Source organism: Fomitiporia mediterranea (genome assembly GCF_000271605.1).
Source record: "Fomitiporia mediterranea MF3/22 unplaced genomic scaffold FOMMEscaffold_1, whole genome shotgun sequence".
NCBI lineage: Eukaryota > Fungi > Basidiomycota > Agaricomycetes > Hymenochaetales > Hymenochaetaceae > Fomitiporia > Fomitiporia mediterranea.
The window spans coordinates 4,184,260-4,202,153 of record NW_006760386.1 but is presented as its reverse complement, the minus strand read 5'-3'; the positions used below and the strand labels follow the sequence as shown (position 1 = coordinate 4,202,153).

Below are 17,894 nucleotides of genomic sequence, written 5' to 3'. Positions count from 1 at the left end.
AGAAACTAATGTATCAGATTTTGCATGCTCAGCAATACTATCATAAGAACAAGAAGATAAAGAATTACATTCTATAACTTATTATTCTTCAACTTTTAGCAAACAGGAAAGAAATTATGCAGCACCAGATAAGGAACTATATACTATCATAAAAGTATTAGCAAACTGGAGACATTATTTGAAAGAAGCAAAGTATCAAATTAGAATAATAACTGACTAATCTAATTTAAAAACCTTTCAAAACAAAAAGCAGTTAAATAGAAGGCAAGCAAGATAGGTACTAGAACTAAACAGATACAACTTCAAAATAGAATACAGAGCAGGCAAGAAAAATAGAGCAGATACACTCTCTAGAAGACCTGACTATGAGCTGGAAGAAAAAGACAATCAGGAAGTTGTATTACTCCCTCAGGAAATGTTCAAAGAGTCAGAAATACAGATTAAAACAATGACAGTAGAAGAAACTACAGAAACAGACTTAGGAACTAATTATAGTAATAAAATACTGTTACTAAGAGAAGGTAAACAGGAAGAAAAAGTCAGAATTGTTCAACAATATTATAATAGTGTTATAGCTGGACATCTGTAAGGAAACTCACTGTTCCTCACAAGAGAATTCTAATCGCCCTTAGTTCACTCAACTACTGACTGGGATAACCTAGTACTCGAGCAAGGGGTCAGGGGAAAAGAATCCCCTTTACCCAGCAGTCAATACTGTCTTTTATAAGGGTATACACGTGTAGATACATGAGGAGGAAGTGTAACTAACTACAATGAGAATATATACACTTGTGGGTCCCACTGTACAATGATCTGACACGATCAGTAATGTAGTAATAGTAAAATACGAACCAGTAAATCAAATCCTTACACTTGCCCTCTAGCATTTAGTCCTAAATACTAAAAATCAGTAGAAAAGGCAGAGAACTTACTTAAAAGTAACAGTTAGTAACAAGTAAATAATAAAATACCTTGCCCATGCGTATGGGAAACATCCTTGCAATGTAGTACTGCCTCTCTGAACTGATCCAAAGTTGATCTGGTGTGTATTGAGACAGTGGTGACATTCTAGACAGTGGGTAGTATGGTTCCAAACTATGTAAAACTAGATAAAACGTCAATAGAATTAAACATAGTCCATATTACTGTATAGTCAATTAGTAGAAAAGTTGCCTCTTGATTGTTGCTATTGATACAACACTTTTTGAAGAGAATCGGTAGAGTTCCTGGGGAGATATAGCGTTTTGGCTCTTGAGTATTCTGAGACACACAGTGTAGATTGATATGTATGGAAGTGGAAATTCTGGCAGTGTGGTAATTGCAAATATTCTCTTCTCCTACGTTTTCAGGAAGCATGGAGGTAAATCCCTGATTGACAAAGCTATAGCCTTCTTCCTCAATAGAATGTATTAGTGTTGTAGCTTCTAGCTGACCTTGCATGTTTCTCTACTCCTGTAGAATAGTCATGCAATAATAGGTAGTAGAGATGTATTCCAAAATTCCTCTGCTATGTCCTTGATTTTTCCAATAGACTAGTTCCTGCAAATGTAATGCTTTGTGCTTGTATTAGTAGAATGTCTCCAAATGTGTACTCTTTTGCTTGCAATAACGAACTGTAATGCAAAACTGAATATCCTGTTGAGTCTGATGTCTGAATACTAATTGTAGAGTGCAACCTAGAGTGTAATATTCATCCTTGAATGAAAATATTGTCTCAAACTCAATGAAATCATAATGTATGAGCCTAATATTACTAGATATGTGTGTATATGCACAGTATCTCTGTGCATGATGAATGTCCTACTGTATTCTCATACTGTTTCCTTGTGTCTCGACTTGTTTGTGTTTTTGTAAGTCAACTGATTCAATTCCTGAACTGTCCAAGTATACTTTCAATGTCTCATGGTGCAATGTTCTATCACACTGTGTTCAAGTAGTGTTCTCTACTTTCCTGAGTGCTGTTCCTGTCTGTATACTGTATTGTTCTATGTATGTCTCAATGAAATGTCCTGTCTGTATGTGTAGTAGTGCTGCCTGAAGTCCTGAGTATATGCTACCAATTCCTTGTTCATTTGGCAAATCTATGTGTGGATCAATGTGTTCTAACATTGACTTCCTGTCTTTCTGTGTCCTTGTCCTTGTTCCAATGTATTCTTTCCTTGTATACCTATCATGTGTCCTATTTCCTGTAGTACTGATACTGTCTAGTACTGTAAAGTCCTTCACAAAATCGTTTTGTAGCAATCCAAGTAAGAAAAATGTATGTTCAAACCTGTAGGTTGTATGCTCAAAGAGTGTGTATGTAATGCAATGCATGTGCCTCTTGCCCTCTCATTGAAATATGACTTCATTTTTGGTGTAAAACGTCTGGTACTGTCCTAGAACATATCTGTAGTGTTTGGAGAGGTTCTCTGTATGATTTTGTACTTCAAACTAATCATAGCTATTCATTCCTAGAGTAGATTGAACTGTATCATTGTTCAATAAATGTCCTTGAGCTTCCTAATACTCTATTTCTCTCTGGAGCGTCAAAATATCATTCCTGAATGCTCAAATAGTCTGATCAATCATTACTAATTCACTATTGCTCTGATCTTTGCTGGCTGTATGTGTATTGCCTTCACTTTCCCTTGAAGCAGTGTGATAATCTGTTTGAGCAGATTGAGTGGATTGAGCAGATTGTCCAGGTTCTGAACCTGTTCTCTAGCTTGAAGTTGCTCTCTGAACTTCTGTACTTTGTTCTATATGAAGTGTATCCATTCCTGGTCTCAGTAGTGTCTTACTATCCTTGTAGTATATAGATTGTAGTGGTTTCACATCCTGTAGATTGTAATTGTCATCCTGTAGCTTGAATATCATGATCCTTACTATGTATCCTGAGTATATACATGCTAGCACATCTGTTTGAGTGTCTGTAATGCTCATAATACATCTGATAGAGTGTTCTGAGTCTATTCTAATGAATCCTGGCTGTCTGAAGGTGTATTTTGCAATGTAATACCTTATGTTCTGCTGTAGATACAATGTATACTATAGATCCTTGTATTTTGAGCTGGTCTCAATGTTTCTGAACAATTCTTTGTCATGAACTGAATAGTTTCATAGTGTAACATCTAATTGTACCTTATAGAACGTTGTTCTATGTGAATTACTTCGATTGTGCTTATTACTGACTGTTTCTTCAATCCTGAAGATGGAAATGTCTGTTCTAATGTCAACTGACATAGTTCCTTTGTAGTACTTGATACTAATCCTGTATCTCTTCCTGTACTGAATAGAATCGACTGTGTATGCATATGTCTGTGTCTTTCTATTGCTGTCAATGTATCTCCATGCCTGATGCTTATTCTAGAGTAGTATCATCTTATCCTTAATGTATATGCACTTTGCCTTACTCAATGTACCAATGTCTGTCTTCTAATGTGTGATGTAGCCTTCTAACTTAATAGAATACCTGTGTGAATCGTTTAGATTGAAATATTTCTCAGTATCCAAGAGTAGTTGTATTTTATAGTCTAGTAATGCTTGATAGATTGTCCTGCTTGTACAGTTTACTATTTGTATTGCCTTGTAAACCATAATACTATCTGGCTGGTTATATTCCAATCTTCTAACATTCTCAGGTCCTTTCCTGATGTCCTAGTATGCATTCCTGTTGTCTGTGAACATCCTGTATTTCTTAAGAGTGTTGTTTTGATTTGTGGCTCTAAGAATTGGTAGTAGTGTCTCTGAAATATTCATGTATGTGTTACCTTACACCTGTAGTGTCTTAGAATCCTTGAAACAATGGTTGTATGTGTGTTTCCTAGTCCTTTCCATGTGCCATACATATCTATAGTCTTGTAGAATCCTTTCTACACTGTATGCCTGTGCTTTTGAGTGTAAAATGTTATTGTATACTGTATACAATTGTCTATCTCAATGTTTAGACTTCCTACAATGCTTATTCCTGTACTGAATGCCTGTAGTACAATGCCTAAGTGCTATAGTCTCATAGGGTCTTGAATATACTGAATTCGCCCTTTCAAATGCATTGTTTGTATGCCTGAACTTGTGTTCTGTTGTGGAACTCTCTTGTTCTGTTACTGAATCCTCAGTATTGCCTTCACAAAGTATCCAAATCGATAAAACATGTATATTGCTGCTAGATATGTAAGAAACTGTCTCATAGTCTGTAATCAACTCCAATTCTATGTAGTTCTCACTGTCCAAGTTGTCTGCTAACTTATCTAAAGTGGTGTAACCAATACTAACATTACTAGATGATGAACAATCATCCTGCACATTGTTCAATGTGATTGTATTACAAGTAGGACAATTCCTGGCTAAGTGGTCATCTTGTTCACAAATAAAACATAGTCCTTTTGCTCTCATTTTGTCCAATTTCGATTGGGAATAATGTTTGAAACCTGTAGCATATGTCCTGTGATTGTTTTCTGCCTTGCTTCCATGCTAGTCATTGTTCCTCAATGGATAATACAATTGCCTGGCCTTTCCTTTGGCATTTGTGCTGCTTGTATGTGTAGTATCCTGACTAGAGTCACTGTGATCTGAATCATCACTTTCACTATCCTGTAGAGTGTCTTGATTGTTTCCTGAATTATTAGAACTGTCTGTATATAAATAATCGCTCTGAGAATCATTGTTGCATCCTTGCATATCAAAATGTTGTCTGGAATCTATGTGCCATTTGATTCCTATGGATTCATTCACTTTCTCAATACTTTTGAGCCTATCCTTGAAGATTGAGTAATCTACAGTGTCTGGATTCAAGCAATCTAATTATAATTGCCTCTAGTACTTGGAATTCAATCCATACCATACCTGTCTGGTCAAATCTCACTGAGAAATGTCTCCTAGATTTGTAGCTTTCATCTCTAGATCATACAAATAATCCTGAATATTCCTATTACCTTGTTTTGAAGTGTTGAACTCTTTCTGCAGTATTTCAGCAAAGTTGGAAGGGAAACAAAAGTCCATAAGTCCTCTAAAGAATTGAGCAAGTGTCCATCTATACTCATGGTTCACAATCTTTTGCAAATAGAAATTCATTACTTTTCCCTTAATAAAACCTAGCATTATCCCTACTTGGCTCTTAGGGAAATGATGAAGTCCTGATTGTTTCATGTACTGATTGACTTCAATGACAAACTTTGTATACTTCTGTAAGTCTGGTTCACCTGAGTATACTGTAGGAGCTATTGGTTCTGTACTGTACATCTGTATCTTCAATTTGAGGAGTTCTTTGTTCTGTTTCTTCCTCAAGTGTTTCTTGTACTTCTTAGTAGCCTCTGTATCACTCAAATTGATGTCTGACAGTTTGAATAAAGCATTACTTCAATTATTGTCATTGGATGAAGAGGAATCTGAATTATTACTGTCTGGGTCTGATCCTGGGTCAAAATTTCCATTTCTCTGTATCCTAGAGCTTTGTATCACTCTGTATGTGTAGCTATTCTTTGCTAGGCTCTCTAAAGGTCTTACTGATGCAAATCTGCCTTTCTGAACAATATTTAGTGCTTTGCTATGCCTGTGTCCATTGTTTGTTCTTAAACTACTGCTTGAGCTATTCTTATACTTGCTGTGCTCAATATGTAGCTTTGAACTGTATAGTTTACTGTGCTCTGAATTGATATTGTTCTCACTAATACTACTAGTGTATGCCTTGCCTGGGACTGCTTTCAATTGCAAAGTATTACTATAGGATTGTTTGTTCCTTTTATTTTTGTGAGGGATACTCTGATGTCCTGAAAAACTTAATGTTTCTATTTGAGACTGTATATATCCAGGTATTTTGCTTTCTCTCTAATTCCTGGACCTGGCTAAGGTGTTGTATCCATTGTAGTACTCCTGTACATTGCTCCTGTGTAATGCATAGTTGATATCTACCATGTATAAGGTTAAACACTTGATTTTGTGGGTGTATGCTTGATTTTCACCCTCTGGATCAAGTACTGATCCTTGTAGTTCCAATTTGCATTCACTTTTACTATCCTTAAAGTACTGTTCTGTAAATGCAATGTCTGTTTCGCTTGGATAGTCTGAATCGATTTCACAATTGTATTGAATGCCTAGCAGTTCCAGTTTTTGTTCTGTTCCTTGTGCTTTATGTTTTCCTTTCACTTTGCACTTTCCTTTTGCTTTCTATGAATGCAATCATTTGTCTGGACTCTTGAGTGTTTCTTCTACACTCTTAGATTGATAGTTCTGATCTCTATTGTCTGTAGGTACTATAGTATGTCTGGCTTTCGTTCTGTAGCCTGCCTGAAGTGTTTCACACTTTTCTGTTACTATACTATCAAGTCTACTCTTGTTTGATGAAGGAGTTGCTCTCTCCTCTTCCTGATACATTCCATCAAACTTGTACGTTCTCTTATTCAAATTGTCAATGTCTATCAAACTGTGGAATGGGCTGACATGTCTTATGTCTATCTTAATTACTCTGGCTCTTACAATGTGTCTGAAGGTCTTACTTGCCTTCTGGAAATCTTGTTCCTCATTGGATCTCTGTAATTCTGATGCCTGGCTCTCCTAGCCTTGTCTGTTACTCTTGTCCTTCAAGTCCTGGCTACTTTCTTTACTGCCTAAAAGGGTCTTAGGTGTCTCATTACCCTCTACATTGCTGTTGTCAATGTGTTTCTGTTCTAAAGTAAGTGTACTCACTGGATACTCATCCATGCTCTCACTGATACTAACTATATACACTCTATAACTCTTGTACTAGCTTGCAAATTCCTCAATGCTTACTGTTAGCTCTCTATATTGACTTGGTGAATCCTCAAACCAAATCACCTGTTCTCTATCAAGTGAATCCTCAAACTTAGTAGCCTAGAATTGATTGAGCAAATCCTCAAGCTCAATCACCTGTACTTGGTGAGTTGAATCCTCAAACTCAACCTTTTGTACTCGATTGGACGAATCCTCGAATCCAATTGCCTGTTCATCCTGAACTCAACTGTCTGAATCCTTAAGAACAATTGCCTGAGTGTTTCTGCTCTCTGTACTGTTATTTGCTATTTCTGCAAGCCCAGTAGTGTAAGTACTCACTAGTTTCTGCTCTACAGTATGCATTTGACTAACTATATACACTGGTACAGTTACATGCCTTAGTTCTACGTTAATAGTATGTACTAGTTCATTAGGGTGCCTCCAGCCTTGTGTAGACAAGGACTTATCACCTGGTATAAGTTCATTAGGTTGCCTCCAGCCTATAAGGGACGAGGACTTACATCCTAGCATGTTAGTATTGATATCTAGACTTGGGTACCCTCCAGGAATCGTCAGTCGAGGCTTGGCAGCCACATTGTAATCAATATCCAATGGATAATCTTGTTGTCCATTGCCTGTAAACTCAATGTGCACCTGTTCATTCCTTTTCACTGTCACAGATGCCTGGTCCTCAACCCATCCGATTGATGTGAACCTCTAGTGTATCTAGTGCTGGTCCATATTGATATGTGATAATGTGTTCCAGAAGCGTTCCACAGCATTCTGAAGCATTGTGAACCTACTGGGGGCCAATCCAGTAAGTAGTCTCTGTTTCTACTCGAAAATTGTAACTTTTACTCACTAAAAATTCCTGAGGGATACTAGACAACAAGGGAGACCTAGGGTTGATCAGACCCTTCAGTTCCTCAGCATCCAGCAAGAGGTTTTGGTGCTAGGTGGGTACAGTCAAAAATATGTAAGGAAACTCACTGTTCCTCACAAGAGAATTCTAATCGCCCTTAGTTCACTCAACTACTGACTGGGATAACCTAGTACTCGAGTGAGGGGTCAGGGGAAAAGAATCCCCTTTACCCAACAGTCAATACTGTCTTTTATAAGGGTATACACATGTAGATACATGAGGAGGAAGTGTAACTAACTACAATGAGAATATATGTGCTTGTGGGTCCTACTGTACAATGATCTGACACAATCAGCAATGTAGTAATAGTAAAATACGAACCAGTAAATCAAATCCTTACAACATCCAGGACTCAGAAAGACTTTGGAATTAGTAAAGAGGACATATTATTGGCCAGGAATAACTAACTAGATAAAAGAATATGTAGATACTTGTGTAATATGTTAAAAGACAAAACACAAGAGAGGAAAAACACAACCACTATTACAACTATTAAAAATTCTAACAGGACCCTAGAAACATGTTACAGTAGACTTTATAACAGGACTACCAATTACACAAACTGGTAAAGATGCAGTACTAATCATTATAGACAAATTTTTAAAGATGGGAATCTTTATCCCTTATAAAAAGGAAATAGATTCTAAAGAAACAGTAAAGTTATTCATACAATATGTTTTCTCAAAACATGGATTACCTTTGAAAATAACTACAGATAGAGGACCACAATTTGCTAGTAATTTTACTAAGCAAATATGTGTACAACTAGGTATTAAACAAGTATTATTAACTACTTACTATCTAGAAACAGATGAGCAAACAGAGAGAGTAAATCAGGAATTGGAACAGTATCTAAGGTATTATGTTAACTATAGACAAGAAGATTAGGAGGAGTTTATCCTAACAGTAGAATTTGCCTATAATAATAAGTAGTATTCTGCTACTAAACATATACCCTTTTACCTAATATATGGAAGGCATCCTAACATGACTTTTAACTAATAAAAGGTCAAATGTAGAGGAAGCAGACAAGTACCTAGAGGAAATAAAGATAGTACAAGTAAATACTAAGGAAGTAATAGAGAAATTACAGGAACAAATGAAAAAGTATACTAACAAACACAGAGGAAATCTTCCTGAATTAAAGGAAGGAGATTTAGTTTTACTAGATAGTAAAAACTTAAATCTAGCAGTACCAACTAGAAAGTTAGCAAACAGGTATATAGGACCATTTGAAATAGAAAAACAAATGAGGGTAGTAAATTATAAATTAAAACTGCTAGAAGGGATGAATATTCATCTAGTTTTCTACTCAGGATTGTTAATACCTTATAGAGAAAAGGAATATCCAGGAAGGCAAGTGTATACTAATCCAGACTCAGAGTTAATTAACAAGGAATGAGAATACACAGTAGAAAACATACTAGATAGTAGGAAAAGGAGGAACAAATATTAATATTTGATCAAATGGTTAGACTATCCAGACATAGACAATACTTGAGAACCATTTAGAAAAGGATTAACTAATTCAGCAAAGTTAATCAGAGAATTTCACATAAATTATCCAACAGTAGTAAAGCTACCACATCTAGAAAACTGGTTAACAAAGAGACTAGAGTATAGTTTACTAATAAGTAAAAGAATACTAGTTAAAGAACAAGATACAGGAGACATAATCCTACAAGAAGAACAAATTGTTAGGAATTGTAAAATACAGTAACTAAGTTTGGAAAAGCTTAACTCAAGACTTGGAACCAAGTAGTTTATATACAAAACCCTATTAGTTACAAGTCTAGAGATTGGCCAGATCAACTAGGCTACCTTTGTTGTCCTACTTAGTAAGAACTCCAGCTCAGCATTATTAACCTCTAATCATTACTAATAGGTGATCAATCCATTAGTAGAGAGAGGGGACAGGAAGGAGTAGGTACTAAGTCAGTTAGGAAAAGGTAACAAAACCTGAGGACAAGGTCTTTATCTCTCTAAGGTTAAACACATACTCTAGCACAGTATTACTTAATAACCTTAACTAAAGACAAGTCATTTAGAATGCTTGTATGGAGAGGGGATCTAGAAAGAGTATAGTGTTTAGAGCAAGAAGTATAAAGGAAAAGACTAGGAGAAAACCTGAAGAAATAAAAGGAAAATATTATACTTACTTAAGGAGAAACTACATAGCTAGCTAGGAATGCTTTGTACAAAGACAAAGGACTATTAAAGCTAGTAAAGAGTCAGAGCCAATACTCTGAAGCTCTATACTTGAGGAGGACTAGTACTAGTGAAGGAAAGGGAACTGAGAGCTCTAAGGAGAGACTATAGGAAAGTAGTCTCCTTTATACACTTTGCCCATATAGATGGGAAAGTAATAAAGTCATAAACATGAGGACTATATAAGGACAACATGAGGAATACATGAGACAATCTAGAACTTTGGTTGTAAGTTCTATGATTGAATACAGAAGTATAAAGATAAGGCTAGAAGTTAATAAGGATAATTGTCTTCTAAACTAAGTCTATTAAAGAAGACTTAGGGAAAGATCTAGAACATTGGTTGTCAGTTCTAGAGTGTACACAAGACAGTCTAGAACTTTAGTTGTAAGTTCTAGAGACAGTACAGAAGTACAGCCTTTTATATTACAGAAGTTATAAGGAGTCATTAAAAGTCATAATACTCTACCTTATAAGAAAGTGTATTACAAACTAGTGTACAGGAAGCACAGATTGAGTCAGACAGAGTCATAAGAAGACTACAAGAACAATAGAAAGCTCTACTTTATAGGAAAAGCATTACACAGCTTACACAGTATAACTAGTCAGGAGGACTCATAAGGAGTCATTAGAAGTATGAGAGGAAGTATAGAAGACATAAAAATATAGTAAAGGAGTCATTAGAAGATTAATCTAGAATACAAGAAGACACAAACTAGTGTTAACAGATTAATAGAAGACACAAACCAGTATAGTATACAGTCTAAAGAATTAGCCAGCTCTACTTTATAGGAACAACAGTAAAGAGAGTTACTAAAATTACTAGAGTAACATTACTCTAGTAAAAATATATATAAGGAGACTAGTTTAGCTCTCAAAAGATAGTTTTATCAACTTAAGTTACTTAGTACTTAGAAGTACTCTACTACTAACCTACTAGGCTACACTTACAGCTTGACTAAAGTAGGACTCCTCTACCCTCTCACTCTACAAGTCTATAAGTCTTACCCTCTATACTCTATTCTGTTACTATTTCTAAGGATTAGGACTAGTAAAGTGAGTATATCTTACAAGTACTACTACTAACTAATCTAAGCATTTCTATAGTAAATCTAAGATAATAAACTGTTCCTCTAAGAAGTAAAGTGTTCTTTTACACAGGAGTCAGTAGATTATCTAAGCTTTATAATTAGAGGGGGAGAGGTCTGTATAGATCTGACAAAAGTAATTGTAGTTTGTAACTAGCTACAATCTTAGAACTTGAAACAGGTTTAAGTGTTCCTTAAGTTTATAAACTACTACTAGTACTTCATTTAAGGCTTCAGTACTATTGTCTGGCCTCTTCACAATCTTACTAGCAAAGGTGTTCTGTAGTAATAGAATGTTTAGAAACAGTCTACTTTTGAGTCCCTTAAGTAGACTATTACTAGTAAGCCTGTATTAGTAGTTCTAACAGTTCTAAACAAGTTCTGGGTCAAAGCTAACTCTTCTAACTTTACAAATAGAGTAGTATTGTTTTAGTTTATTGAGGGAAAGTAGTGTCTAATAGTATTATAATTAGAATCCCTCTTTGTAACTAAACAGAACTACCTTATTTATAATAAGGAACTCTTTATAATTATCTGTTTTCTAGAGGAGTAGTATTAATATCTCCTTAGTACTACTCAGAAGTTTGAGATTTAGAGTGATTATCTTAATTTCTAATACTTTTAAGCACCTTAGAAGCTTAACTACCACTAGGCCTACTAAATGCTAGAACTGTAGAACTATAAATTTATACTGACCTACAAACCTAGAAAGCAAATAACAAAAGCTAATCTACTCTTAAGACAAGTAGGTTATGAAAGGGGAGAGAATAATAACAAAAATCTTGTTCTTCTTAACAATTCCCTTTTTGTATCTGAGACAATCTAAGAGATCTAACTTGAGTCTAAGAATGTTGAATTTGTTACTTACATACAGTAAGCTCTGAGACACACACAGAACTAGGTTGTAGTAAAGTAGCTAGAGAAGTAGACTAGAGACTAGGAGGAGGATAAGAATGAATGAGTCTACTAGGAAAGCTAAATGTACATTCTGAAGAATTAGAAGCTATAGGAGGATATTGTTTAGACTCATTATAACAATCTGACAGTAGGACATTCAGACAGACACAAAACACAGGAACTTATTACTCAGAACTACTAGTAGTTAGGAATACAGAGAGAGATTCTAAAGTATGTAAATAGTTGTAATATATACTAACAAACTAAGTCCTACTAGACAAGAGTTTAGACTCCTCTATATCTGTATCAGATTCTAAATCACTCTTAGGAAGAAGTCTTAGTAGACCTGATTAGTAAACTATCTAAGTGTTAGGGTTACAATACTATCTGTACAATTGTTAATTACTTCTTTAAACAAGTCTATACAATTCTGATCTAAATAGAACTTACTTCTGAAAGTATAGTGTATATTTATTAGGACTATGTCTTCTGGTTGTACAGACTCCCTTAGAAGCTCATTCATAATTGTAGACTATAATTCAAGTCAAAATTCATGTAAGACCTGTACACACTTCTTAGAATTTAAAGGAATCCCTCTACTATATATTACTTATAGACTAATAGTTAAACTGAGTAAGTCAATTAGGAGATTGAACTCTACCTCTGAATGTTCATTAATTACTAGTAGTCAGATTAGTCTGAATAGTTAGTATAAGCAGAATTTGTACACAATAACTAGTAGTACTCTACTACAGAACAGTCCTTATTCTTTCTCAACTATAGAAGGCATTTATATTAAGAGACTATTCTGAGTCAGAACAGGAGTTCCAAATCTGTAACAGATTTTACTAAGTGGATGTATAAGACTAGGGAGGATGTATAAGCTTTTTTAGAGTAGACAGTATAGGTTATAAAACAGAACTATAATTAGAAGAGGTCTGTAGCTAAGAATTACTAGTCTAGTAACAAAGTAATACTAGAAGCTACTAATTTGACTATAGATTGTCTGATAAAGAAGTTGGACAACAAGTACTTTAGACCCTTTGTTATTAAGAAGAAAGTTAGTACCTCTGTTTACAAACTTTAACTCTTAGTAACCTAAAAGTATATACATTTAGTATTTAACAAGGTTCTGTTGTCTTAGTACTATAACTTAAGTTTTCCTTTATAATAAAGACTCTCACCATCTCTACTAGAACTTGTTAGTTCTGAACTAGAATACAAAGTAGAATATATGACTAATACTAAGTTAGTATATAGAAAGCTTAAGTTCCTTGTCTACTAGAAAGAGTATCTAGTTAAGGAACATACTTAAGAACCTGCTAAGAATCTTACTTATACTACTAATATAATCCAGAACTTCTACTAACTTTATTCAGGTACTCTATACTAGCTCTGTCTTATAGATTTCCAGACTCTATTGTTCTAACTTATGTTTAAGCTACTAACTAAGCCTAATGTTTACTAATTAGGATGATTGTTTTAGAAGGAGGGTAATGTTATAGTCTACTACTCTTAAGCTCTCCAGTTCTGTCAGTTCTGTCACCTTCTGTCCTGAAACTCAGGACTTCTGTCTCTTAAGTGTATAGTATATAAACTATATACAGACTAATTTACACAGTAACCTCTACTACTATTCCTTTCTACCTTATTACTCCTTTCCTTTATTTACTCTTTCATTCTTTATTCATTCTAAGGTCTCTTACCCTTTACTCTTTCATCCCTTTATTCTTTGTTTGTATATCTTTGACCTTTTCATTCTTCATTCTTTATAATTTATCCTTCTCTAAGTACTCTTATATAGTTTAGTATATATACATGTATAAGATTAGACTAGTTCTATAATCTTAATCTTGTCTACTCTAAGTAGTCCTGTACTCTTAGGCTTACTCTATATACTCTATACTTGTCCTACACTCTCTATCTAACTAATCTACAAGTTCTGCATCTGTTCTAGTACTTACATTCTAACCTTTCTGTTATATAGGATAGTTGTAGCTTAAGTCCTCCTACTGAGCCTTCAGGTCCTCTATACTGTTGCTAACATAAGGTAGAGAAAGAGATAGGAAAGAAATTAAAGAAGAAATGAGTTACATGTTTAGTAGTTATTATAGATCTCTTACTAACAATAAATATGTGTATTTCTTACTAGTAATAAAGATTACTATACAGTAGTACTTATTAACTCTTGTGACTAAAGTTAATTACATTGTTATAAGTAATGAGTAGCCTTTGTTTGTACAGTAGAAAAGGACACTAGTACATACATTCTCTAACATAGTAAATTGTATGTGTATTACTGAAACTCTACTACAATTGTACTAAGCATGAGTTCTCCTTCTTGCTTCCTTCTTGTTAGAAATATGGACAGTAATTATTAGGTATTAAAACCTAAAATCCTTAAAGTAAAGTAACCTTCAAGAAGTACAACTATACTTTAACAGTTGTCTAACAGCTGAAAGATAAAGTACCATCTAGGTTAAGCAAAGTCAGCACAAATAAGTGTAAAATGTACAATTGAATGTCTAACTATTGTACAAGTAGTTATTAATAAGTTCTCAGAAGGACTCAAGAGGTTGAGCAAAGACAAAGACTGATACATTGATACAAAGATCGAATCTACTTGTAGCAGGATGTATGCAAAGCTGGTGCATCAGGAAAATGTCACATTTCTTGTAATTTCTTATAGACTTTGTAAAGTAGTATATGTATTGTATATATATTGTAAAGTAATTGTAATGTTTGTAAATGAATTATAATGTTTAGATAAAACATATTAATATATATAAAGACTACATAAGTACTAAGGATGAATAAAATCTATTATATGTATTATACTAACTTTGTATAATAACCCAAAGTATTATGCTTGTATTATATTTAAATTATAATCTTAAAGAAAGAGTTATATTTATAATATAATAATGTAATAATAACTATTGTTACCTTATAATTTATACAAAGGTATATTAATGTATTTAATAGTCAAAGAGCACTTGTTGTATTGTTATTATCTTAATAAAAGTATACTATAAGTATACAATATATATATTATACTTAGATTATTTATACAAATAGTTTGTAATATTTGTAGAAGATATTTCATCTACTTGTAATAATTACATTAGTGTGTTTAGAAAGCTATATGCACATTATATTACTTTTCACTATATTACAAAGTAGATCAACAATTTCATTTAATACCTAAATACAATATTTGGAATGTACTATCGCTTATGTAATCAACTGCTGAAGATCGAGAGCATATAATGACGCACTTATGTGTGCCACTGTTTCTCTTGAGCGTCCACCATCTCTCTAAGTCTAACCCTCTGCCCTGCCACTATGTCGTTGCTTTGTTCTCTCCAGTCTTCCTCCACTTGCAAGCGTCCTACCAGCTGCCACTCCGCCTTCAACAACGTAGACAATAAACATCGCTGCACTCGTCTCTACAATCTGCTGTTGCGATGCCTGCACTGAGTCCTAGATCCTGCACAGCTGACTACACCGCCCCCTCCCAGTCTCAACGTAAAGTGTAAGCAGCCGGTCCACTTCATAATAACGTGCACAATAGTTGCTCATCCCTTTCCTCCCAACTTTTTGTCTCCCTTCCATTCCGCCGATTGTGTTGCCTCTCCTTCGTTGTCCTCCTTTCTACACTGCCTTCCATTTTGCATTCATATTCTCGCATCTGCATTGTCGACCAATGCCGAGCGAATTCTTCAAAAATCCCATGCACTCGCGTACTTCTTCCTGCTCTACAGTGCAAGCAACAATCGACGAGCACACGCTCGCAACAATGTCCATGTATGTCTACTCCCATTGTGCCACCCCTTCTCTTACTCGGTATGTGCTCTCCTTCCCCACCCGTGCAATGCTTGACATCATTCTTGGTAGGCCCACACTGTATGCATTTGCATTCCTCCGTGCTGGGCATGACACCACATTGAACAGAAGCAGTGGCCCATTGCTCACACCTATCCAAGATGAGTTGAATCCGTCCACATCTTCCACTTCACCCTCACCCTTCGAGCCAGAACGTCCCAGAGATACACCTTTGTAGTCATCTGCAACGGCTCAGTTTACTGTACCTCCGATTGTGAGACGTAGCCAGAGCATGCAACATGCACTTACAGACACAGCTTCGCTTGCTACTCAAATCAGTTCGTTCAACACACTGGATCTCAACCCTGGTGCACCACTCACACTCGCTGCACGCCGTCGCGGTGTATCCATCTTTTTACTTCAAGCACCCGCACTTGCTAACAACCCTTTACCTCCTCAGCAAGTTAACCTCCAAATCCGCCTCACAAGTGTAACCTCGACCTCTGCAATCCGTACAATCTCACAATCCACACACAATCCAACTTGCAGGGACTGACTGTCGACCAAAGCATGGTGACAAAGACTACCTCAAACGGCTGAGGAATACATTTGTTCTCTATTGTCAACACACTCGCCATCTGTCATCAGATTATTTCCCTAATTGTTGTAGATAATAATGTATTTATACAATATTTTAATATAATTATAAACTATTATTTTAATAACAAACGGCTATAAGCAAAATTTTATCTTATACATCTTATATACATATGTTTTCCCTGTTAAAATGACAAGTATTATAATACTTAGCCATTTTGTGAGGTACACTTTAAGCACTTGTATATCTTAGTAAGTACTACAATTCTTATCATTCTTGACCAGATAGTCAAGACCTTTTAATAGCTTTCTCAGCTTCTTATTATCTTTCCAAAACCCTTAGGTACACAATAAGCTCTTTTACAAAATGTAGAAATTTTATATAATTTATATGCATATAAGCTAATACAAAGTTTGAGATATTTTCCTGATGTGGTGTCGAAGGGCAGCTCAATAACGGTCTGGATGAACCGACCTATCAGGTGAAATGGAGGTTAGGAGACATGGCAGGTACGTTTAGTAGTTAGCAGAGGTTGCTATACATAATTAGCCTGGATACATGGACGAATGTATCATCTAGCCACTCTTGTTGACTGCTTCCTTCGTAATTGCCAGGCGGACGTAGACTCGATTACATCACTATAGTAAAGTTTTCAAAGTGAGATAGCACTTGAAAGCCTCTATTGATTGGTAGTATAAAGAATGAATGCAAAGTAATTACCCCTTGTTTATACATTTTAGGCCATTAGTATATTATCCAATATAATTCATCCTTTGCACTTTGCTTCAGATGAGAGAGTATTTAAAGTTCGCACCTCCAAACATAGAAGCAATCCGCTTCTTTAACCATCATCTACCACCACCATGAGCATTAGATCCACGCCTAGACAAGTCAGTACTCAAGTCCTTCAAAGGTGAAGCATGGATCTGAACCTGTAGTTGACAACTTGACTGATAAGAAAGACGATATTCAACGCGACCTACAGCATTTGCTTCAGAGCCTTGAATCCGAGGTTGTATGCATACATCAGGAAAAAGTCACATTTCTTATAATATATTGTAGACTTTGTAAAGTAACATAAGTATTGTATATATATTGTAAAGTAATTACAAGACTTGCAAATCAATTGTAAAGTTTGTAATAGACATGTTAATGTATATAAAGGCTAAGTAAGTGTTATGGATGAATACAATCTATTACAAGTATTATACTAACTTTGTATAATAGCCTAAAGTATTATGCTTGCATTACATTTTTATTATAATTTCAAAGAAAGGGTGATATTTACAATATAAGAATATAAGAATAATAATTGTTACCTTATAATTTATGCAAAAGGTATATTAATGTATATAATAGTGTAAGAGCACTTGTTGTATCACTATTATCTCAATAAAAGTATACTATAAGTATATAATATGTGTGTCATACTTAGACTATCTATACAAATAGCTTACAATATTTGTAAAAGTTATTTCATCAACTTGTAATAATTACATCAGTGTGTTTAGAAGGCTATATACATGTCATATTACTTTTTACTATATTACAAAGTAGATAAATTATTTTATTTTATACCTAAATACAATAATTGAAATGTTCTATCAGTTGACGACTCGTATTATAGTTGCTTATGTAATCAACTGCT

The 17,894-nt window shown here is 34.8% G+C and overlaps 1 protein-coding gene across 1 annotated transcript; it reads left to right on the top strand.

The window, feature by feature from the left end:
- Positions 1-15,529: 15,529 nt before the first annotated feature.
- FOMMEDRAFT_150635 (uncharacterized protein) lies at positions 15,530-16,204 on the top strand (the record flags this gene model as incomplete). The annotated part of the gene is made up of 3 exons (XM_007261890.1): positions 15,530-15,669; positions 15,721-15,882; positions 15,934-16,204. The coding sequence occupies 3 exons, from the start codon at positions 15,530-15,532 to the stop codon at positions 16,202-16,204; spliced, it is 573 nt and encodes a 190-aa protein (XP_007261952.1).
- Between the last annotated feature and the right edge of the window lie 1,690 nt (positions 16,205-17,894).